The sequence below is a fragment of the Macaca thibetana genome, chromosome 11, assembly GCF_024542745.1.
Source record: "Macaca thibetana thibetana isolate TM-01 chromosome 11, ASM2454274v1, whole genome shotgun sequence".
NCBI lineage: Eukaryota > Metazoa > Chordata > Mammalia > Primates > Cercopithecidae > Macaca > Macaca thibetana.
In genome coordinates, this window is record NC_065588.1 from 45,439,298 (window position 1) to 45,462,100 (window position 22,803).

Consider the following 22,803-nt stretch of genomic DNA (forward strand, 5'->3'; position numbering starts at 1 on the left):
TTTTTTTTGGAGACAGAGTCTTGCTCTGTCACCCAGGCTGTAGTGCAGTGGCGGGATCTCGACTCACTGCAAGCTCCGCCTCCCGGGTTCACGCCATTCTCCTGCCTCAGTCTCCCGAGTAGCTGGGACTACAGGCACCCGCCACCACGCCTGGCTAATATTTTTTTCTTTTTTCTTTTCTTTTCTTTTTTTTTTTTTTTTTTTTTTTTTTTTTTGTATTTTTAGTAGAGACGGGGTTTCATCGTGTTAGCCAGGATGGTCTGGATCTCCTGACCTCGTGATCTACCCGCCTCGGCCTCCCAAAGTGCTAGAATTACGGGCGTGAGCCACTGCGCCCAGCCTAAATAGTCCTCTTTAAGGAGTGCGCACCATCAGCCCCACCTACCTAGGACCCGGGATCACCTCCTCTAAGTTCAAGGTTGCCCCTAAGCCAGGCATAGCCCCATTTTCTCCCTCCCCCTCCCTCTCCCTCCCTTCCAGTCGGCATCGTCTGCTGCCCACACCCCCACATCTCAGCCAGCAGGCCCTCGTTTGCTCGGGCGCTTCGAGGTTTCTATGCCTGGGACGCTCAGCCCAGCAGCTCCTCTGCCAACCGGTAGAGGAGCCGAGAGTACCAATGCATGCCAGTCGGCTGGACGGCCCCGCCAGGGAGCAGCGCCCCTAGGGCGTGCAGCAGTCGCAAGGGGGCAAAAGCGCGGTGCGCCCACTGGTGACTCTCCAGAACCGCGTAGCACGAGGCCAGGACATCGTTCACCAGCAGCGTCCCGTGCGCTGTGAGCGGCGCGAACACCCCCACGGCTTCCTCCCGCGCCACACGGGCCACGCGCGTTGGCCGAAGCGCGTCCCCGCCGGGCGCCAGCACCGAATCCCCAGCGCGTAGCCGGCGCGCGAACACCGGTGCAAAGTCGCCTGGCGAGGGCGCCGGCCCTCGAGCCGCAAACACCAGGTGCCAGGGTGTGAGCAACAGTTTGCGTGGGGGCCGCTCGGTCTCCACAGCCACAAATGAAGCCCGGCGCTGCAAGTCCCGGTCCAGGAAGAGCAGCACCGGCGTGGGCACCACCCGGCCTGACGCATCGGCAGCCAAAACCCAGTCTCCGCGGTGCAGTTCCCGTAGCCCCTTCCGCTCGCCGCTCCACAGGCGCACAGTTGCATTTCCCGGAAAGCAGCCGCCCGCCCGGACCGCCAGTGAGTTATCTGCAGGGAACAACCACAGGGAGGATTGAATCAAGACTAGTGGTTCCAGAACGATGGCACCGAGTCTCAAGGCCAGCGCAGACATCGCCAGTCCTGGACAACACAATTTCCCATTAACCTGACTGGCCCCAACCTGGGCAGAAAAGGAAGGGTGGTTTTCTTTCTTTTCTTTTCCTTTTTCTTCTCTTATTTTTTATTTATTTATTTATTTATTTTGAGATAGGGTCTCCCTCTGTCGCCCAGTAGATGGAGTGCAGTGGCAGCATCTCGGCTCACCGCAACTTCTACCTCCTGGGTTCAAGCGATTCTCCTGCCTCAGTCTCACGAGTAGCTGAGATTACAGGCATGCGCCACCACGCCTGACTAATTTTTGTATTTATAATACAGATGGGATTTCACCATGTCGGCCAGGCTGATCTCGAACTCCTGACCTCAAGTGATCCTCCCGCCTTGGCCTCCCAAAGTGCTGGGATTAGAGGCGTGAGGCACCGCCTCGGCCCCTGGACGGGTATTTTTCAACACTAAAGCCCGCTTGGTCTCCCCTAGGGTGGCAACAGGACTACTGCAGACTCAGTTTAACGGAGGGAGCCCCCTTTGGGCGGATTTTACCACCCTCCTCCTACTGTACCAGCTTTGACCGACACGTGGACGTGGTTGCGGGACTCGTAGTAGACCCAGTCGAAGCCGGCTTCCACTGCGAGGCGCGCCAGCAACCCATACTTGTTGCGGTCGCGGTCAGACGTGGTGATGTCCAAAGCACGGCCTTCGTAGTGGAGTGAATCCTGAGCGTGGTGGCCGTCCTCGTCCCAGCCCTCAGTCACTCTTAGGCGCACTCCTGGCCACATGTTCATCACCGCAATGGCCAACGCGTTCACCCGTTCCTTACAACGCTGGCGGGGAATAAAGGAGTCAGTCTCCCACCACCACCCTGGGGGCAAAAGGGACCTGGATAGGAGGGCTGATTCTTTGTTATTCCGGCCCCACTCCTCCCCCTCCCAGCTTTTGAGTGTCCTGGAGAAATGAGAATCTGAATAGATGGTAGTCGCCAATCTGCACTCCGTTCCCAGGGCGTCGTTGGAGAACTGTGGGGTCACCTCTGAGGTTGAGAGTGGATGCCCATACCTACCTCCTTCCCCATTTTTAATGCCCGTCCCTCACCCCTATTGGTTCTGGGACAGCGGCTTAACCTGGGAGAAGGCCAGAGTTGGGAGGGCGAATGGAAGCGTGGTCAGGGAGGGCCTGGTTGCTCCCGGGGAGCCCCTGTTTGAGCCTGGCCCCCGCCCCAGGCACCGGCTCTCCTCCCTCCGCCTGATTCATCTTTTGTTTCATTGCCTTCCCTGGCACCGGGCATCGCTTCCTTCCTTCCTTCCTCCTCCTCCTTTCGGCCCCTAGCATTAACCCCTTCGTGCTCCGGGTGACCCCCACAGAGGTGCCCAAGAGGAGCTGTGCGGGATCAAGTCTGCTGGAAAAAGGATTGGGGTGGCGGGGGTTGCGCGAAGTACAATGGCCATTCTCCGGGATGACTTAACCGAGCGAGAATCCTGAGCCCAGGCCGGGGACGCGCAGGGAGAAGCGGACTCAGCAGCTCCGGCCACAAAGGCGCTTTTCAGCCGCCCCGGCTCAGGGAGAGGAAAGGGCAGAAAGCCGCGCCCCCCATCCCTGCTCCGTCCGGCTAGGTCCCCTCCCCCCGCATGGCCAGTCTTCCCAGTTCCAGCTAAGGCTCTGCCAGTCCGGAGAGCCCCCATCTCTCCCATCTCTGCTCTAAATGCAGCCCAGAAGGGCGTGAGAATAGCACCTGAGAATAACGGGATCCTTGCGCGGATCTGGGGAGCCCCCTGCAGGGTGAGAGTGGAGAAGAGGAAAAGAAGCTGCGGCTGTAAGCCTGCACCTGGGGGAGTGAGACCACAGTTATCTTGGCCGCTCCAGCCTGGGAGCGGGAGACCTTGGCGCGCACCATAGCAGGAACACCGCGGGAGGAGGCGCAGAGGGACAGCTTCCTTTTTTTCTTTCCCCTCCGACTTCTCACCTCGGACTTGGTTTCCTCCTAACAGAAGGACACTTTTCCCCCTCTCCTTCTCTAGTCGCCTCCACCTCCGCAGAGTTGGGGGGTGGGGGAAAAACAGGAAAAGTGGTAGCTCCTTCCAACTTTGTCGTTTCGTCCCCTAAGGAGGCCCCGAGGCCCTGACCTGCGGGGGCAGCAGCCCAGTGCAGAGCCAACTCAATGGAGGCCTTTTGCAGCCAGGGTGTGGGAGATAAGTAAGGCTGAGGGGGCTCCCAAGCCTGTCGGAGCCCCTCCTGAGCCTGTCCCTTGTTCTGCCCACTCTGCTGCAGGTGGCAACCAGAGAAAAGGGTCACAATGTTCCATGGCCAAGGAGGAAAGAAGAAATGCCCCTTTTCCAATCTCTGGGTAGGAGGAAGGCTTCAGGGCAGAAGCAAAAGGAATTCTTTCTCCCCTGGACAGGTTTTCCTAACAAAGTAACCTGGAAAACTATGGCAATTATTCAGAGGAAATCCGTACCCCTCCCTCTCCCCTCACCTCCCCACTCCATACACAATTAGGTGGTGTAATGGAAAGTATATAGGGCTCAGAATCAGGAGTCCTGAATTCTAGTCCCAGCCATGCCACTTTAAATTGTGAGAGTTTAAATTGCTTTTCCTCCTGGGGGAAGTCCAGCTCTCAGATGTAAAATGAGGGTGGCAGTCAGGGTGGGGAGGGTTGGAGGAATGTGATCTCCCAAGTTTTCTTTCAGTTCTAACATTCAAGATCACTGGCCAGGCTGGATGAAGTGGCTCACACCTGTAATCCCAGCACTTTGGGAGGCCGAGTCGAGAGGATCCCTTGAGCTCAGGAGTTCAAGACTAGCCTAGGCAACATGGCAAGACCTCATCTCTACAAAAAATAAAAAATAAATCACTGGCCAGAGGTGGTCCTTCTCTTCCAAGGCATTGCCCACCTCACTCTAGGCTGATTCAGTTCCAGTGCTCCAAAATGGTAGATTAATTTATCTTAATTGTGTAATTCCAAGGAAAGCCCCTGAGATAGGCAGAGCTTGGAAGACTTAGGAGCCCTCTGATTCTCAGGTGGGCCCATCTGTTATTCTCACTGAGGATGACTTTTTACCCCAAAATTGTCATTTAGACCCTAGGATAGCCCTAGAATAGACCCTAGAATAGATGTGTCCTGGTTCTAGGACATGTTTCCCATGCCAAAAGCAATTTCTGCCCAGCCCCTCCTCAGGTACATCGTCTGGTGACCTGACCCTTGGCCACCCTGTCCTAGCCCTTTTCAGTCTCTTCTTTTCGGCCCACAGAGCTTTTCTACAATCAGGTCAGGAGCCAGGCTTCTGTCTGCTGCCTAGCCAGCTCCTGGCCCCCAGCTCACCCCAGCCCTTCCTGCCTAGCTGGGTGGCTGACCCCCGGTCCACGCCTCAGCCATTTCCCGTCTCGCCTGCCGCCATCCTCCTTTCCCCGCCCTCGCTGCCTCTCCCAGCTTCACTCTCACTAGTCAGTCCCTCCTCCCCTCCCCATCCCAGACTCTTCTAGTCAGGATCCCTCCTAACCACTCTGTCCAGCCAGTAAGGATCCCCCCCCCCCACCCGGGGCTGGTGACAAGGAAGATCTCTAAGGCTAAAGTCTCTGTAGGTGAAGCTGGACTCACCCTCCTGGGCTGCCACAGGAAAACGGAGGAGCTGGCAGTGCCCTGGCTCAGGTAGAGAGAGGCCCTCCTTACCTCGGTCATCAGACGGTCCGCACCACTGTTCTCCTCATCCTTGAAGATGATGTCGGGGTTGTAGTTGGGCACGAGGTCCCGGAAGCGCTCAGAGCCCCTTGCCACCTTCCCCTCGGCAGGCCCACTGGCGCCCAGGGTCCGCTCGGGCACGCCGGGCACAAATTGCTTGTAGAGTAGCGGCACGAGCTGCTTGCGCGCATAGCGGCGCCGGCCAACCGGCCCCCGGCCCGGCCCGCAGCTCTGGGCTGGCAGCGCCAGAAGTGCCAAGCAGCACAGGGGCAGCAGATTGGTCAGGAGAGCCATGGATACAGCGGACCTGGGCCAAGAGCGAGCGTTCCTGTCCTCACTAACTCTCCTGTCAGTTAGGCATCTCCACAGGCACCAGAGAGGGCAGCAGGCAGAGCTGCCCCCAGAGTGCCCTAGAGTTCTTGTGGCTCAGTGCACCTGGCTGCTGCTAGCTCTGCCCACGTGCCCCCGGGGGGGGTCGTCTAGGACCTGCTACTGACGAACCATCATAGCAGGGAAGGGGGGTCGTGGGTGAGTGCCAGCCCAGCCCGTCTCTGCTGCAGGACTCTGGTGCTGCCAGAACGCCCGGACTCCGGACTCCGCCTTAAGTGGCCCCTGGCCCCGCCCTCCGCCCTTCTCCCAAGATCGTCCCACCCCCTCTCACCCGGGCGGGGGATCTAGCCGGTCACTGCTGGTCCATTTTGCGACTGAAGTGTGTCCCATCCTGGAAACCAGGCAAACACCTGCCTAGGAAATCCTTGTAGCTTTACAGTCCTTGGCTGCCTAAACATCCTTCTACCTCCAAGCCTAAACTTGGAACCATACCACCGTCCTCTGATACTCGAATTGGAATTTTTGCTCTCTCAAAGCCTACCCTGGCAGGCCATGCCCTCCGCTGTCATCCAGGAAGTATGGGTTCCAATTTCTGCCCAAGACCAGCCAAGCCCTTTGGGCAGACAACCAGAGCCTCCCTTCTCTGTGGTCCTCCCCAGATCTCCCCAACTTCCATCTCTCCTCACACTCAGCATTAAGCAGGACTGGGAGGTGAGGATACCAGGGGCCCATTTCTCTACTAAGTTTACAATCTCCTTTGGAACTTCCCCAGAACCAGGGACAGAGCTTGGTACTTATTGTCTGGTTTAGGACTTCCAACTTTTTTCCCCTTCTCTTCTTTGCCAGGCATCTAATAGCTGCTGCTTTTCAAATGAATAACTTGTCGGTTGGAAGCTGCTGAAGGGCAGTGGACATTCAGAAGTCTTTGTAAGAGGTGAGGATCGCTTCCCTTAACCGTCCATCTAGGCACTTCTCCAGCTTTCTCCCTCTCTGGACTCCCCGGGCTCCATTTTCAGCCACTCAGATCTCATCTCAGAGGCACCACATCCAATTTCTTTTGTTCAGAAGTCATTTCTTCAAGAAGCCTTCCTTGATGTCCCAACACTGCCCACCTGTGTTCCCTCAAGAACCAGTACTTAACTGCAGTGGTAGAACAGTATTAGAATTATTTGGCACCTTACTAGACAAAGCAATCTTAAGCACACACATATTTATCATGTATCTCCAAGGTTAAGTGCCTACTCTACAGAAGGGTGCTCTGCAAGTATTTGTGGAATCTACACTTTGTGTTTCATACTCACTCTCCCCTAACCCCACTCTATGGCTAGTACTCATAGCAACTTAGCGTACATTAGAAAAAAACCAGGCCAGGCACAGTGGCTCACTCCTGTCATCCCAACACTTTGGGAGGCTGAGGCAAAGACTGCTTGAGGCCATGAGTTGAAGACCAACCTGGTCAACATAGTGAGACCCCATTTCAAAAAAAAATTAATTAGTGGGGGATGGTGGTACATGCCTGTAGTCTTAGGTACTCAGGAGGCTGAGGAAGGAGGATCACTTGGGTCCAAGAGTTCAAGGTTGTAGTGATCTAAGATCATGCCACTGCACACTAATCTGGGTGACACAGTGAGCCCCCCCCCAAAAAGATGGCTGGGTGTCGTGGCTCACCCCTGTAATCTCATCATTTTGGGAGGCCAAGGCAGGTGGATCGCTTGAGCTCAGGAGTTCAAGACCAGCCTAGGCAACATGGCAAAACCCCATCTCTACTAAAAATACAAAAATTAGCCAGGCATGGTAGCATGTGTTTGTTGTCCTAGCTATTCTGGAGGCCGAGCTGGAAGAATGGCTTGAGCCCAGAATGCGGAGGTTGCAGTGAGCTGAGACTATACCACTGCACTCCAGCCTGGGTGATAGAGCCAGATCTTGTCTCACAAGAGAAAAAAGAAAAGAAAAAAGCACCCCTTCCTCAAGATGCCTGACTTTTATGAGAAAACTATCATAGTAACTATCCATACAATGACTATGAGGTGAATGGTGTCCCTGGAACTTGTGCAATACACAATCTGTATAACTCTAAGTTTTGTGCTCTTACCACCAGCATAGCACATGGGCTCTTCAAGAAACTGATGGCCTCTAGTAAAAAGCTAGGTTCTTCTCTCAGGTAGGAAATGAAAATCCTTGTCAGCCAGCCACTTATTTTACTCTATATCCAATAGTTAAGCCAGGGAGGATAGGGCTGAAGGTGTGAGTGTACCCGGGGAGGTTATCCTACTCCTATGCCCATGTCCTAAGGCCATGGATATAAGGAGTCAGGGGACAAGCCAGCTTTAAGCAAGGCTGAGGATGGAGGAGTTTTCCACTGCCCAACTGCATGGCCTAACACCAGATCCAAGTCCCCAAAGGATGCTAGTAATATAGATGAAGGGGAAGGAAAAGGATGGTGGGCAGGACCCCTCTGCTTCTCTTACTGGGCAGACTCAGGACTGGTGGGAGCAAGGCTGTTCAAATACACACAGAGACAGGCGCTTTAAAAAAACAAAGCAAATCCTGGGATCAACTTTATTGCTGATGGGTGAAGCCTCCTCCTATCCCCTTAGTCTTTCAGGTGGTCCAAAGCCCCTCCAGGATAGCACAGTGCTTAGGCTCTGCTGGGCCAGAAGCAAGGGAAACAATCTATCTCTCAAGCCTGGCCTGGCCCAGTCCTTTCCCTGCCCCCACCCCACCCTATTGCACATCAAATCATGTAAACATGGCTATGGGCATGGCCCAGAACAGCAGTGAGGCAGATTGATGTGTAAACAGATTTGGGACCAGGGGCTAGACCCAGTCACCCAGCTCTACCCCATGCTGAGGCCACAGTTAAGTATGGAAAAGCAGGAGGTCCTGGTCCCAAACTCTGGCTCAGATTATGCAACAGTGCAGATGGCTCTGCTCCCCTCTGCCACCCACCCTCTCAGATTCCAGGTCCTGAGGTCCAGCTAGCCTTGGGCTTCCCTCCAGGCCTAGGCAGCAGATGGCAGTGTCCAGTTTTCTCCCTCCCACCCCCAGCTGGAGGTCACTGGTGCTGGGTCTTCCTAGATGCCCGGGGGAAACCAGAGACGGGCAGTGGCAGTCTGTCCAACCCTGGAGAAGAGGAGGAGATGGGCAGTCAAAAGCAGGTCAAAGGTCCAGTCCGTTGGGGACCAGACAACTAAGCCACAGAATGTGGGGATGAGGTATGTTACCCACAAAGCAGGATGCACACCCTCTCCCCTGCTGGGGTGACGGGGTGACCCGTGATCCAGAGTGTCCTAGATAACTACCACCCCCCAACAGCCTGCACCCTCACTCCCTCTCACCGAAGGCCCGGATCAGCTCTGCCCGCACAGCTGCAGTGAAGGTCTTCACCAGACAGAGTGTAGTAAGGCCTGCAAAGGCTGCGTTGTAGAGGAACACAATGTAGAAATTGCCCAGCCAGTTGAAGCGTCCAAAGTCACCCAGCAGGTCAAAGCGAGTGAGCCCTGAAGTACAAAGGCCAGGATGAGAGGTGGGCTCTCCAGGCCCTTTTCTGCTACCAGTCCAACTTTGTGCTGCCTCCTGGTGGCCACATTTCAACACTGCAACTGATAGGTTGGCCTCTCCCAATTCTACTTGGCAAGCTGACTAGCAGTTCGGGACTGTTCAAAGTGTCAGCAGCTAGGCTTGCTTCAGCTTCGCTTCCAGAGTCTGGTATCTTCTCCTCCAGTGAGGGCCTCCTCTGGCTACTGGTGTTCCCAGGAACTCCCAGGGCCTACTACTTGTTCCTGGGCCTGGAACAAGCAGTTCACCAAGTTTTTTTAGTAGACAGAACAGTGTGGTTGCTGAGCGCTCAGACTGATCAGGCTGCTTTGGTTCATATCCCAACTCCACCCCTAACTAGCTGTGTGATCTGGGGCAATTTCCTTAAATTTTCTGTGCCTCAGTTTCCTAAGAATTAAATGAGACAACACACATAAAGCACTGTCTCTGCCAGGCACTATTCTAACATTTACTGGGCTCCTCATAATACTATCATAAATCAAAAAACTCTGCTCCCCACCTGTAAATATTCTTACCTGCATCCAACCTAAAGGAACTAACTGGAAGACCCACAAGCCTACTGTCTTACAAATTCTCCTGGCATAAATACAAATGGTAGAGTGGAAATAATATAACATTAAGAATTAAACAGAGCTGTTTTTTGTTTCGTTTAATTTGGTTTTGTCTTAAGACAGGGTCTTGCTCTGTTGCCCAGGTTGGAGTGCAGTTGCACAATCTTAGTTCACTGCAGCTTCAAACTCCTGGGCCCAAGCAATCCTCCTGCCTCCGTCTCACACATAGCTAGGACTATAGGTGTGCTAATTAAAAAAAAAAAAAAAAAAAACTTTTTTTTTTGGGGTAGAGATGGGGTCTCACTATGTTGCTCAAGCTGGTCTAGGACTCCTGGCCTCAAGTGCTCCTCCCACCTTGGCCTCCCAAAGTGCTGGGATTACAGGCGTGAACCACTGTGCCTGGATCACAGCTGATTTCTTTTTTTTTTGTTCTGAGACAGACTCTTGCTCTGTCACCCAGGCTGGAGTGCAGTGGTACCATCTTGGCTCGCTGCAACCTCCACCTCCCAAGCTCAAGCAATTCTCATGCCTCAGCCACCTCCCAAGCTCAGCAATTCTCACGCCCCAGCTGGGATTACGGGCATGTGCCACCATACCTGGCTAATTTTTAAATTTTTCATAAAGATGGGGTTTCACCATGGCTTGGCTTTTTTTTTTTTTTTTTTTTTTTTTTTTTTTTTTTTTACGGGCTGGCTCTCTTGCAAACTCCCTGGCCTCAAGCCGATCCGTCCACCTTGCCGCCTCGCCCCTAATTTTTTTTGTGTTTTTAGTAAAGTTTGTGTTAGCCAGGATGGATTACTGACTTGTGATGAGCCTCCCCACCTTGAGCCACCGTGCCCGGCAGCCCACTCCTGGCCTCAAGCCGAACCGATTGGCCTCCCAAAATTACAGATGAGCCAATGGCCCCAGAACATATAAAACACAGAGGGTGATGTGGTATTTAGGGGGAGGTAGGAGGGCGGTTGTTACCTCTGCAGCTCACATACTACCTTGGGGTCAACTAGTTACATTCTCAAACTTTTTTTTTTTTTTTTTTGAGATGAAGATTCGCTCTTGTTGCCCAGGCTGGAGTGCATGGCACGAGCTCAGCTCACTGCAACCTTTGCCTCCTGGGTTCAAGTGATTCTCCTGCCTCAGCTTCCTGAGTAGCTGGGACTACAGGCATGCGCCACCACGCCTGGCTAATTTTGTATTTTTAGTAGAGACGGGGTTTCTCCATGTTGGTCAGGCTGGTCTCGAAATCCCAACCTCAGGTGATCCGTCCGCCTCGGCCTCCCAAAGTGCTGGGATTACAGGCATGAGTCACTGCGCCCAGCCACTTTTGAACTTTTTAACCAGTTAATTATAGATATAGCTCTTAAGGCAGGAGAAGGAATGAGTATATTATCTGACACCCCAGTGTAGAGAAAGCACTAGCCTGGGGTTCAGGAGACAAGGGTCCTAGACTGACTTGACCTTGCCTCAAACTAGCTGTATAATCTGGGTCAATCAGGTAGCTTCTCTGTTTATCATCTTTCAAACAGGAACATTTACTAGATTACTCACCCAGGAGAAAGATTTAGAAAAAAGTGTGCTCCCCGACCAAAAGTAGAAGTAAATGAGAGAGGCAGTAGCAAATGTAAAAAGTATGTATTTTGCAGCAACAGTACCCTGAAGCTCAGTGTAGGCACTTTACAGAGCCTCACTTTCCTCATCTGTATAATGCGGATAATACCTACTCACGGGTTTGTTGTGGGAATTAGAGGAAGCATGTATATAAAGTGCCTGCTTTACATCAGTAAGTACTCAAAAAAATCCAATTCCTTTATTTCCTCCTTTCAATACTTACCTAGGGTTCGAGAGAAGACAGGAAGTGCTGAGCTTAGGACCAGGAGACAGACACAGTTCCCAATTATCTGGGTGGAAACAGGGAAAGGAGTGGTGAGGGTGGAAGAGCTGCAGGCACCTAGTGCCCATCCACACCCCACAGGAGGCTTCCCTTACTCCCTCCCAGCTACCTGCGTCATGGCGGTGTCATGCCATCTGGGCCGCAGGCTCCGGAAGAGTGGAGAGCTATAGAAGCCCACAACTGAGGACACCATTAGGTAACTGCCACTGCATTAAGGAAGAACTGGCTGGCTCCTAAGAATTAATAACTCATCTCAAAGGGAACAGAGCTCTCTCTCAGCCCACTTCTTATTTATTTATTTATTTATTTTTATTTATTTATTTTTGAGACAGGATCTCACTTTGTCACCCAGGCTGGAGTGCAGTGGTGCGATTTCAGCTCACTGCAGCCTTGACCTTCTGGGCTCAAGCGATCTTCCCACATCAGCCTCCCACATAACTGGGAATGCAAGCACGCACCACCACGCCCGGCTAAGTTTTTGTATTTTTTGTAGAGACCGGGTTTCACCATGTTGCTCAGGCTGGTCTTGAAATCCTAAGCTCAAGAAATCCACCCGCCTCAGCCTCCCAAAGTGCTAGGATTAGCACTGTGTGAGCCACTGCATCCGGCCTCTTTTTTATTTTCTTCTGATCAGATTCTACTGAACCACCAGCTCTCCTTTCAAAATTAAGTATTTTCCTTCTTTCTGAACCCGAGGTTGATGAAAACTTGTCCCATTTCCCATCAGTGTTGCTCAGAGTCCCAAAGGAGACAAAGTCCAAGAAGTGCTGTCTAGAGTCCCAGGAGACAGGTTTTTGTATTCCAGAAGGATACAAGATGAGTACAACCTGAACGACGGCACCAAAGGAGCCCAGCTTGGAGAAGGAGACCTGGCCTAAGGAGGCACCCTGAGGAGTGGGGCAGTGTCACTGTGAGCATTCCCCACCATCAGCACTACCCGGCACCCAGCCTTCCCACTGTCCTCAGCTTCTGCCTCCTCTCCCCAGCTGTTCTTAGGCCCTCCCCAAAGGATATGGTGGGAGGGCAGCCTGGTACCTGCATGCCTCGGGGCATGGCAGCCTCATCGATGAGCAGCTCCAGGATGTGGATGGCCACAATGAGCACAGACAGGCCCTGTGTGAGGCAAGCTCAGACTCCCATCCTACCCCAGACCACAGCTCGACCCAGAGCTAAAGGAATGGGCAGAGACTCTGGTCCAACATTTCCAGTTTCCAAGACTAGCTCCGCTTCCAATGAGCTGTACGGGACCTCATCAAAGCTGTTATTAGCAACAGAGTGCCTTTGAGGACATTATAAGATACATCTCCTCTAGGTGGATGGATTGCAAAAAGGATAAATAGGAAAAGGCATCTCTCTTCCTCCAACTGATAAGATATATTCTTGAGTCCATAGGGGAATCGACTGCTTATTCTCATGCCAGGGCAAACCTGCACAACTACTCACTGGCCCTGTGTGACCCTGGGCAAGTCACTCAACTCTGTCTCTTCATCTACAAAATGAGGGTTGATGTGCTCAACATTTGTGTTCAGCACAGGCAGGACATAAAAGCAGGCACTCAGTGAGAAGCAACCACTATTACTGATGATAACCAGGTCCCCTCATCACCTCCCCTCTCCCTGAGAAGGCCTCGAGTACTGAGGGTCTACTCCCCACCTCTAGGGCTGGTATACCCACCGTCAGCACCAGCAAGCACAGCATAGCCAGGGGGTAGCCCAGGTTCCGTTGCCAGGCTGAAGCCTTCCGCCGCTTCTCTGTGCAGGGATGGGAGGCTGTCAGCAAGCACCTGGAACCAGGGGCTACTCTCCTTGAGGAAACCCAGGTATCCCAAGCCCTACCAACCCACATACCCAGCAGGACCCTCTGTGTCTGCAGAGCCAGGAGCTGTCTGTGTAGCAGCTCCATGTCTAAAGGCAGCCAGCAGGAAGTAGGATCTGAGGGCAGAGAAGATGGTGTTGCTCCCAAGTTGGGCAGTCTCTGCCCAGGCCAAGCCCACCACCCCATCAGGGAAGAACTGCAACTCACTACAGATCCTGCGGGTCAGGGCTGCCTCCTCAAAGGCTGAGCAGTACAGCTGCTCCTCCAGGTCTTCCAGCAACTTGGGGCAGGGGAAAGGAAGAGACTAACTTTCAGAGGCTCCCTGACCCAAAGGCCCCAGGAGAACCCTGTTCTTCCCAGGGCTCCGTAGTCTCAGGCCTCCCCCAAACCCTCATTCACCACCCTGTGGCCCGCAGCTTTGCTCAGTCCCTCCCAATTGCCCTGTATTCTGCCCTGCATGTCTGGTGACCAGCTCTGCATGATAGGGGTACAGGATACAGGAACCAACAAAGGCTGCAGCCCTCTGCAAGTTGTGCACTACACAACCATAGGGTTGTTTCATTGTTTGGTTCCAGCTCTGCAGGAAGCTCACCCTGCAGGATCAAAGAGCAAGGAATACCACATACCCGGGGCTTGACCAGCAGCTTCCCAGTGACGGAGAACATGCGGGCGAGACCCAGTGGAGTACACACTGTGAGAACAAGAGCCAGTCACCTGCCAGACCCTGCTCTCCACCCCTTGCCTAACATGCCCCTCCATTCCCCCTCCTTCCAGCCTGGTTACTCTGGTCCAAGGACCCTACCCATTCCCTCCCAGACCCTGTACACTCACCCAGGAGTAGCAGAACCCCAAGGAAGGAGATGCATGAGTAGAGGTAGGGGAGATAGTACTCCCAGAAGTCTAAGGATAAAAAAAAAGAGGATGTCAGCTCATCTCTTCTTGCTTACTGGTGGCTGACAGGCCTCAGAGTCTAGACAAGGGCACAGTCCCCACAGCTGTTAGGCAAGTAATACAAATGAAGAAAGCTGGCCAGCATCAGCAGAAGAGGGAATGGCAGGGCCTATAACAAACTGGAGATCCTAACCCCTAACTAAAGGGTATAACTGCTATTTGGCCTCCATCACCAGGGACCAATGTAGCCAGATCTTCTCCTTGTCAAGCAAAGTTAGATATCTAGATGTTAATATGAAACCTCCCAATTTAAAATGTTAGCAACTGAATAATACATATTTTAAAAACCATTGCATAGGCCAATGAAACATTTCTGCAGATTGGATTTGGCCAGATGTCTATCAGTTTGAAACTTCAGTCAAAGGGAGAAGGTGCCAACCTTCTCCTTCTTTGGCAACATGGCCAAAAGCCATGTCCACACAGCCTGGAGGAAGCTGGGCCACTCACCATAGAGTGACTCTCTGCTGGCCTTGTTGTTATCCACAATGGCTGACGCCACCCACACCATACCTAGCACCAGCAGAGTGAGGAGCATCAACATCACCACTGTCTCATAGACCCGGCCCAGGACACCCTACAGAAGGAGGCAACAGGTGAAGGAGGTTAACATCGGGCAGTGTGGGGATGGAAAGACATCAGAGATGGTGGCCAGCCTGCGGGAACCAGAGAGGTCTGGATTCAGGAGATAAGAGAGAGGGTTTTCCTCTTATTCTGCTAAGTTGCTCTGTCTTCCCACTCCCCAGTCTAAGGTCACCCCACATACCAGGTGTTCTTCATTTGCATCTCCTTTTCCCAGACCCATTCCTTGTCGTTGTCTGCTCTGGGAGGCTGACCTCTGAGGTCTGCATCCCACAAGCTCTTTGCCCTCTAGTTTCGCATCCAACAGGAGAATGGAAGGTAGAAAAGAGGTGAGGGTATGTTTCCTGTGAGTCCTCCCACGTCTGCCACCATGGTTTTGGCAGTAATTATGACACAAAGACAACAGCTCCTCTCTGGGCAGCTTCACATCCCTGGTTTCAGCTATTAGTGGGTTCTAGAAACTATTTCCTCCCTTTGTCTCTACAGGCCTAAGGGTGGTAATGACTTCCTACTGTCACTAGAGCCTCAAACTTCCTTTAACTAAACCTCTGCAAATAGCCTCTTTATTAAAATCTCTTCAGTTGAACCATGTGTGTGGAATTCCGTTTCCTGCCTGCATACATATCCCCTACTTACCTTTCTGGAGCCAGCAAAGCCCTCGGACTCAGTGAAGAAATAAGCAAAGGGCATGAGGAAGATGAGGGACAGGTTGGAGAAGAGAAAAACAAGGTTCCAGAGGCCTAGAGCAAAAAAGGAAAAGCAGAGATGGTCAGTAAAGGGAGGGGCAACCGACAGGAGACTGACCATTTGCAGGAGAAGCGGAGAGGGAAGGTGCGACACATGACTGATTGGCCCACGGCTGCCTGAGTCTGCCCGACTCTATCTGCTCTCTGCTCCCTATCCCCACCCCAAGCCGCCTCTAGGAGCCACAAACCATGGATGAGGGAGCCGTTGAGCCACTGGATGTAGTAGTTCCGAGGCAAGGAGAGTAGCACCTCATTGCTGATGATGGAGAAGGGCAGGAGCAGGACAGCACCCAGGGCAATTGCCAGGGTAAAGGTGCACAGCTCGAGCCTGGGCAGAGAAGGGGAGAGTGTCCTTGCTTAGCTCAGCACTCACTACACTGTGCTGGAGAAGTTCCATTTGTCCTGAGGGCACCTGTGGCTTCCAGAACCAGCTGTAGCAATGACAGAGCTAAGGAAGGAGCCGTCCAGTTGGGGTTCTACCCACTGCCGGCTCGCTCTAGCCCTTTACCTCCAGGGAAGCCCCAGCTCATGGGATGGGCACAGCTTCGGGCATTCATGGGAAGCCCGTCACCTGCCATGTCACATACCCAGGCTGTCCCCAGGAATGTGGTCCTCCCATACATGCCTATAAGTTATGCCAGGTATGATGCCAAAGCTAGGGGGCCTGGCTTCTCTTCTTTGCTCAGGGATATGGATTTCTGAGCTTACCTCTTTTTGCCCAGATAAGCACAGGGTCATCCTATGTGGCTATGTATGCCCTGCACAAAGGCATGAGGGCAAAGGAGGACAAGGGGAAACTGAAACCTAGCTTCATAGCCAAGGTCTATGCCCTGGGCTGCATACACTGAAGAGGGGCACTTCTATCTCGTTGGTCCATCAAGGGTGGAGGGCTACCTTCTGATCTACTAACTCAGAGGAGTCATCTCTCTCTCTTTCTCTGTATGTGCTAGTGAACATTGGCAGCCTGGAATATGGGCCTTCCTCTCAGAACCAAGCATGCCCCTTCCTCAGGGGTTCCCATCTTCCCCACACCCTGCTCTTTTTCTATCAATCTGCATCCCCACTCTGGTCACTGGGAGGTGAAGCCAAGCTGGAGCCATTTCCGGTGACTCAGGCCCCAGCGGATGTTCCTGGCCATGAGGCTCCCACAAGCTCCTGGCCTAACCAGGAAGACAGGAACAGCAGCTTTTCTGAGCGTCCCCAGGGTGAGGTAAAGCCGGAAACCAGAAATGGGGTGGAAACAGAAACTCTCTCTTCACCGTGTGAGACTTCCCCCTTCTCCCTCCAGCTCTAGGCCTCCCTAGATCCCAGTTCCTAAAGACCACTGGTGTTAGGTGCTGAGGCAGGGACACTTACGCAATCTTGTTGACTGTGGCATCTGCATCATCCACTGTAAGAGACAGAGGCACGGGGAAGAGGCAGGACATCAGGGGGCAGCTCTGAGGCCGTAAGTATTACAATGTGCTCCCCGCCCCATCCCTGCCCCCTCAAAGAAGGCAGAGCTGAACAGAAGGCTCCAGGAGACCACACATTATGAACTCCATAGCCTATTCTCCAGCCATGGTGGCAGCTTAAAAATCAGTGGTCCCAGGTGAAGAGAATACAGGCCAGACTTTCCTATACTTCTTTCCTCCTCCCTAGATCTCTCCCATCGCAGGTTCCTCTTTATATGGTCAAAATATTAATATAATAAACAACTAGTCTGTGAAGTTGGTTACATCAGTGGCTGGGTCTAGGAAAGGGAAAAGAGAGGAGGGGGAAGGGAGATTCACAGAGAAGGTCCCCAAGGGAATTACTCTAGGGTAGCTGCCTTGTTGGGTGGGGACTCATCCTGAGCCATCCTGAGAGGAGGAAAGGCTGGGGCTAGAAACTGGGGCAAGTGTGCCCCCACCTCCAATTACACAATGTCTAGGGAAGGAAAGTTGCAATCTGAGCATACTCAGGCTCCCCATAAAGAGAAAGGCCACCATCACCAGGTGCCCCAGTCATCAGGGAGGTCTCTGGTCCTGGCTGTGGGAGCACTAGGAGAGGAGATGACACAGAGACTGTGCCCGTAATGACATTCACCCGGCAGTTGCTCACTTCAGGTTCACAAAGGACTTTCACATTAACCATCTCCTTTGGTCCACACAATGGAGTAGGTAGACATCACTATGCCCATTTTGTAGGATGAAACTGAAGATCAGAAATGTTATATGACTTGCCCAGAAGACACTTCCATCTAGCTGCCCTTGCCCCTGTCTGTGCAGAAAGGGAGGCTGAAGAGGCAAAGGCTCCAGAACAGCCCCACACAGCCACTGCTCCTTTCCCAGTGGGCGCCATAGGCCCATTACCCTGAGGCTGGTCCATGGCAACTGGAACTCTGGCAGGAGGGAGGGAAATCACAGTACCTGTGGTGAACTCAGCAGGCTTCTTAAAGCGGGTCAGGAAGATGTGGCAGAGGATGTACAGTGTTGCAAACAGAAGTGTTGAGATCTGTAGCAGAATGTGAGCTGGGATGAGAAGCTCTAACCTTTAGCACATTCCACAGCCAAGGGCCTCTCTGTTAATTCCATGGCCATTACTTCCTTAAGATAAGGCTCCATACTTCCAGGGGTTCCATCTGGAAGTATGTTCTGTTCTGATCCCCCAGGTACTTCCTTCTAGTCAGAGCCCCAGGGACCTCGAAGAAGGGCCAGACAGGGGCTGCCCCATGCACCTGGGGAAACAGCACCATGCCCAGCCCTACAAGGACTTCACTGGGAGAAAACAGCTTCAGCCCAACTCTGGTTGGTAAATGGGCAAAGAAAACTCCTAGAAATGCACAAGCACACATATTTCAAACCAGTTACAGAACCAGAGGGAATTTACTTGGAGCACATTATTGGGAAGGGAAGCAGGTTTGAGGGGAGGAAGACGTCTGCATTGTCCTGGCACCCCATCACTACCCTACCCTCCTACCTCCACCCACACTGGTGCCTTGACCCAAAGTAGGTGTCATGTTTCTAGACAAAGTCACAACTTCTATTCGATGCTTATTCAGGGGCCTGAAAGATCAGGTCTGCTGGGCCAAACCAGAGCCTCATTTAATCCTCTACCCCTAACAGTGGGCTTTAGCTAGGGCCCAATATCTAGTGTTTCTAGAGCTGGCTAGACTGTCAAGTGACAGTGATGGCGGAACTCGGCCACGTTAATCTGCATATTCATTCCTACTCTATTCCAAGTAAGCGTCTACTGCCCAGAGGAGGAGCCATTGGCCAGCTTGGCTCTATAATCAAGAACAGAGAGTCTTGGCCAGGCACAGTGGCTCACGCCTGTAATCCCAGCACTTTGGGAGGCCAAGGCAGGTGAATCGATTGACATCAGGAGTTCGAGACCAGCCTGGCCAACATGGTGAAACCCTGTCTTTACTAAAAATACAAAAATTGGGCTGAGCGCGGTGGCTCACGCCTGTAATCCCAGTACTTTGGCAGGCCGAGGTAGGAGGATCATGAGGTCAGGAGTTCGAGACCAGCCTGACCAACACGGTGGAACCCCCCCCCCCGTCTCTACTAAAAATACAAAAATTAGCTGGGTGTGGCGGTACGTGCCTATAATCCCAGCTACTTAGGAGGCTGAGGCAGGAGAATCACTTGAATTCAGTGGAGGTTGCAGTGAGCCGTGATCGCACCACTGCACTCTAGCCTGGGTGACAGAGCAAGACTCCGTCTCAAAAACAAACAAACAAAAAAATTACAAAAATTGGCTGGGCGCAGTGGCTAATGCCTATAATCCCAGCACTTTTGGAGGCCAATGCGGGAGGATCACGTGGTCAAGAGATCGAGGCCATCCTGGCCAACATGGCGAAACCCCATCTCTACTAAAAATACAAAAATTAGCCAGGCGTGGTGGTATGCACCTGTAGTCTCAGCTACTCGAGAGGCTGAGGCAGGAGAATTGCTTGAACCCAGGAGGCAGAGGTTGCAGTGAGCCGAAATTGTGCCACTTTACTCCAGCCTGGCGACAGAGACTCAGTCTCAAAAAAAAAAAAAAAAAAAAAAAAAAAAAAGCGGTGTGTGGTGGCAGGTGCCTGTAATCCCACCTACTCGGGAGGCTGAGGCACAAGAATCACTAGAACCTGGGAGGCGGAGGTTGCAGTGAGCAAAGATCACGCCACTGCACTCCAGCCTGGGCAACAGAGTGAGACTAGGTCTCACAAAAAAAAAAAAAAAAAAAAGGCCAGAGAGTATCAAGAAAAGAAGTTATTGTGTTTGAGATATGCCAAGAAGACAGGATCAGTCTCATGGGTCTTCCAGTCTCCAGAAAGGGCTGACCCCACAGGGAATACACATACAGCTACCTATACAAGGAGGGAAGAATCCACAGAGACGCAGGAGAGCCATCGATCCAGAACAAAGTCATAGCTTTTGACATTAGGGAAGCAGAATAGAAGGAGCCACTCAGATTGCAGCTGCAAGATTTTTATAGCCTGTGTTCTGCCCTGGGCTTGCATAATAGCCAGGAAGGTGGGAGGGCTCAAAAGGTCAGGCTGGAGTTCCACGCAGTTCCAAGAGGCTAGGTTGCGCTCCAGCCCCTGGATGAGAGCCAGGTGGGGGAGGCACCATAAATCTTCAGGCTACCCTTAGCCAGCACTGATGTTCTCAGCTCATGGGACTAAAGGATGGGGGAGACATCCAGGAGGCTGCTTCTGTCCAAGGTCTCATTCCTCCCTGTTCTCTAGGAATGTGAGCCTCCTGCCTGACACTGTCTCAAGACCTGGCTGTGCCTCTGCAATATGCCCAACCCACCAAGTGGACTGTCCACCAAGAAACACACAAGGAACGCTTGCCGAAAGCAAACTTCTACTGGAGTTGCACACTCAGACTAATATACTTTCCTGTCCTCACAGATAAGAGCAGACCTAATTATGTCCTGGCTCAATTTACCCTACCTCCAATAGGCTGCCCAGGGCTGGCTAGAGCCCAGCCTGAGAAAAATGAAGGGAATGACCCCCACACTGGGTTCCCCCACTTACTAACATTTCTTTCTGTTTTCCCAAACCATTCCCTTTCCATTTACTATTTGGAGATGAGGGTTGCTCTGGGGAGCTCTGGGGAAGGAAACAGAGGAGAAAGGAGAGAGGTGAGAATTCAAAGCAAGGCTGAAGAAGATATGACTCCCTAAGCTCCACTGCGTACCCCTACCCCAGAATTGAGGAGTCCACTTCTCTGCGGCAGGTTCAGCTGTCGCTCTAAGTGGCAGGGATGGCCTAAGGAACAGCAGCCAGGTACCCTCTGAAGCCCTGGGAGGACGACTTACTGGGGAAACCCCGGAATGGCTGAGAGGCTGCGAACCCAGCCTTGCAGGGTTTCAAACAAACACTAATGAGAAAGAAGAAAGACGGGGGAATACCTGGATACTTGGTTGTTCCTCATCTCTACATATTAGGATCCACCCTAGTAAGACTCCTTTCTTCCAAAGCAGGAGATGACCCACCAAGTCCCCAGGTTCCTCCCGTTTGCCATCCCTACACCTCCCCTCTTTTCTGGAATCAAGCTCAGAGTGACGATTTCTCCCCTTCATCCAACGTCAGCTGGGTTTGCCCTCAACCCAGTTTGAGAAGCAAACCCATCCTTCCCCGATTATCAGACTAAGGCGGACTCCGCAGGCTCTCAGACGCGCTGGGTGAGGGGTGGGAGGGAGGGGCAGGGAGGGGCGTGTTGGGGAGGAACGGAAACGACGGCCTTTGTTTACCGCTCAGGGACCCAGCTGATCCCATCTAGGGGATCGCTAGCCGGGCACCCGCCCTTCTGCTAGGACGGAGGCTTCCGTCGCCCGCCGCTGGCCCAGGCATGGTTTGACGGCGCTCTGAGACCAGGTGGGCTCGGACCCCAACCTACCCCTCTCCCGCAACCCCCGCTTCTCCCCGCCGGGGCCCCGCACTCACAATGCACTCGCGGATCCTCTCGTGGAATAGCTGTTCTCGCACGGATAGCACTTCGCAGTCAGGTGCTTCCATACTCTGCTCAGCATGACTGGAGCTGGGGTGCCTCCGGGCCCGGGGAGGACAAGCGGGGAGGAAGCCGCCGCCGCCGAGCACCCGGACCCAGTCTAGGAGCCTTTCCTCGCAGCCTGCAACAGAAACTCGGGGCAGTCTGGGGCTCAGATACAGTCGTCCGGACGCCCCACCCTTAAAGGGGCAGGCACCACCCGCCTCGTTTTAAAGGGCTCTGTCCTTCCTTTGCTCCCTCCCCTTTAAGGTCGGGTCGCGCTCACGTTTCAACGCAAACACCCGCCACTAGGCTCGCTACGAGGAAGGGCCGCTGAGGTTCCATCTTTTTAAGAGATCTGGTGACGACACAAGGGGTGGGCGGGTTCCTTCCATGGGGAGGAACTCATTGGCTCCTAGAGAGCTGCCGCTCATCGCTGGAGGAGCGGTGATAGGTTCGCCCTGTGGAGGAGGCGAGATCTTTTGGGCCTACCGCTGCTGATTCTAATTGAGCAACTGTCTCTCTCATCTGGGAAAAGTGACGGTTCCTGGATTTTAGTGGCAGCTAAGATTTTAATTTGACCTTGGTTAAATGAACCATTTGAATCAGGCCAGCCAGGCAGGATGTGAGGGCACCCTAGGGGTTCTGAAAGGTACCTCTGCCCAGTAACCGATGTTCTGCAGTAGCATTTTCTGTGTGTTTGTGTTGGGGTGCCCCTCCCCACACCCCCACCCCGGTTTTCACTCAATCATTTTTGTGGAAGGCCTAGTGTGTGCTGGAACAAATACTGAAAAATACTGGAGAGAGGACTACAGAAATACTCTGCAACTTTGTGAAGAAATGCCCACAAGGATCATTGAAGAGTGGGGCTGAGTTAAACATTAGCTAACCACTTACTATGTGCCATTCACTGTATAGTCGTTATGTCAGCCATGTTACCCAGGCTGATCTCGAACTCCTACCCTCAAAGTGCTGGGACTCCCAAAGTGCTCGGATTACAAGACGTGACCCACCCAGCCTATTATCTCATTTTAAACATCACTACAACCTTTCAGAGGAAGATGTTGTGATTCAACTTTTATTTATTTATTTATTTATTTATTTATTTATTTATTTATTTTTGAGATGGAGTTTCCCTCTTATTGCCCAGGCTGCAGTGCAATGGTGTGATTTCGGCTCACTGCAACCTCTGCCTCCCGGGTTCAAGCGATTCTCCTTCCTCAACCTCCCAAATAACTGGATTACAGGCATGCGCCACCACGCCGGCTAATTTTGTATTTTTAGTAGAGACGTGGTTTCTCCATGTTGGTCAGGCTGGTCTTGAACTCCCAACCTCAGTTGATGCGCCTGCCTTGGCATCCCAAAGTGTTGGGATTACAGGCGTGAGCCATCGCCTCCGGCCAAGATTTTGTGTGTGTGTGTGTGTGTGTGTGTATGTGTGTGTAGTTGAGTCTTGGAAGTAGACAGGATTTAGATGAAGGGAGTTTTTTTTTTTAAGTTATTT

General features: G+C 52.7%; 2 protein-coding genes across 3 annotated transcripts; both read right to left on the reverse strand.

Moving 5' to 3' along the window:
- DHH (desert hedgehog signaling molecule) lies at window positions 1-5,534 on the reverse strand. The gene is made up of 3 exons (XM_050748376.1): window positions 4,925-5,534; window positions 1,823-2,084; window positions 1-1,194 (listed from the first exon to the last, which is right to left on the reverse strand). The coding sequence occupies exons 1-3, from the start codon at window positions 5,225-5,227 to the stop codon at window positions 569-571; spliced, it is 1,191 nt and encodes a 396-aa protein (XP_050604333.1). The 5' UTR covers window positions 5,228-5,534; the 3' UTR covers window positions 1-568.
- Window positions 5,535-7,789: 2,255 nt separating this feature from the next.
- Window positions 7,790-21,668, reverse strand: LMBR1L (limb development membrane protein 1 like). 2 transcript variants are annotated; one of them, XM_050748357.1, is made up of 17 exons: window positions 21,257-21,668; window positions 17,742-17,826; window positions 16,708-16,741; window positions 15,540-15,679; window positions 15,242-15,345; window positions 14,474-14,600; window positions 13,907-13,975; window positions 13,702-13,766; window positions 13,283-13,355; window positions 13,108-13,191; window positions 12,935-13,011; window positions 12,296-12,373; window positions 12,074-12,147; window positions 11,370-11,460; window positions 11,201-11,267; window positions 8,602-8,763; window positions 7,790-8,386 (listed from the first exon to the last, which is right to left on the reverse strand). In XM_050748357.1, the coding sequence occupies exons 1-17, from the start codon at window positions 21,326-21,328 to the stop codon at window positions 8,319-8,321; spliced, it is 1,470 nt and encodes a 489-aa protein (XP_050604314.1). In that variant the 5' UTR covers window positions 21,329-21,668; the 3' UTR covers window positions 7,790-8,318. The 2 variants fall into 2 exon arrangements, with proteins under 2 accessions (XP_050604314.1, XP_050604315.1); XM_050748358.1 differs by lacking the exons at window positions 17,742-17,826; window positions 21,257-21,668 and adding an exon at window positions 17,325-17,732.
- Window positions 21,669-22,803: the final 1,135 nt, after the last annotated feature.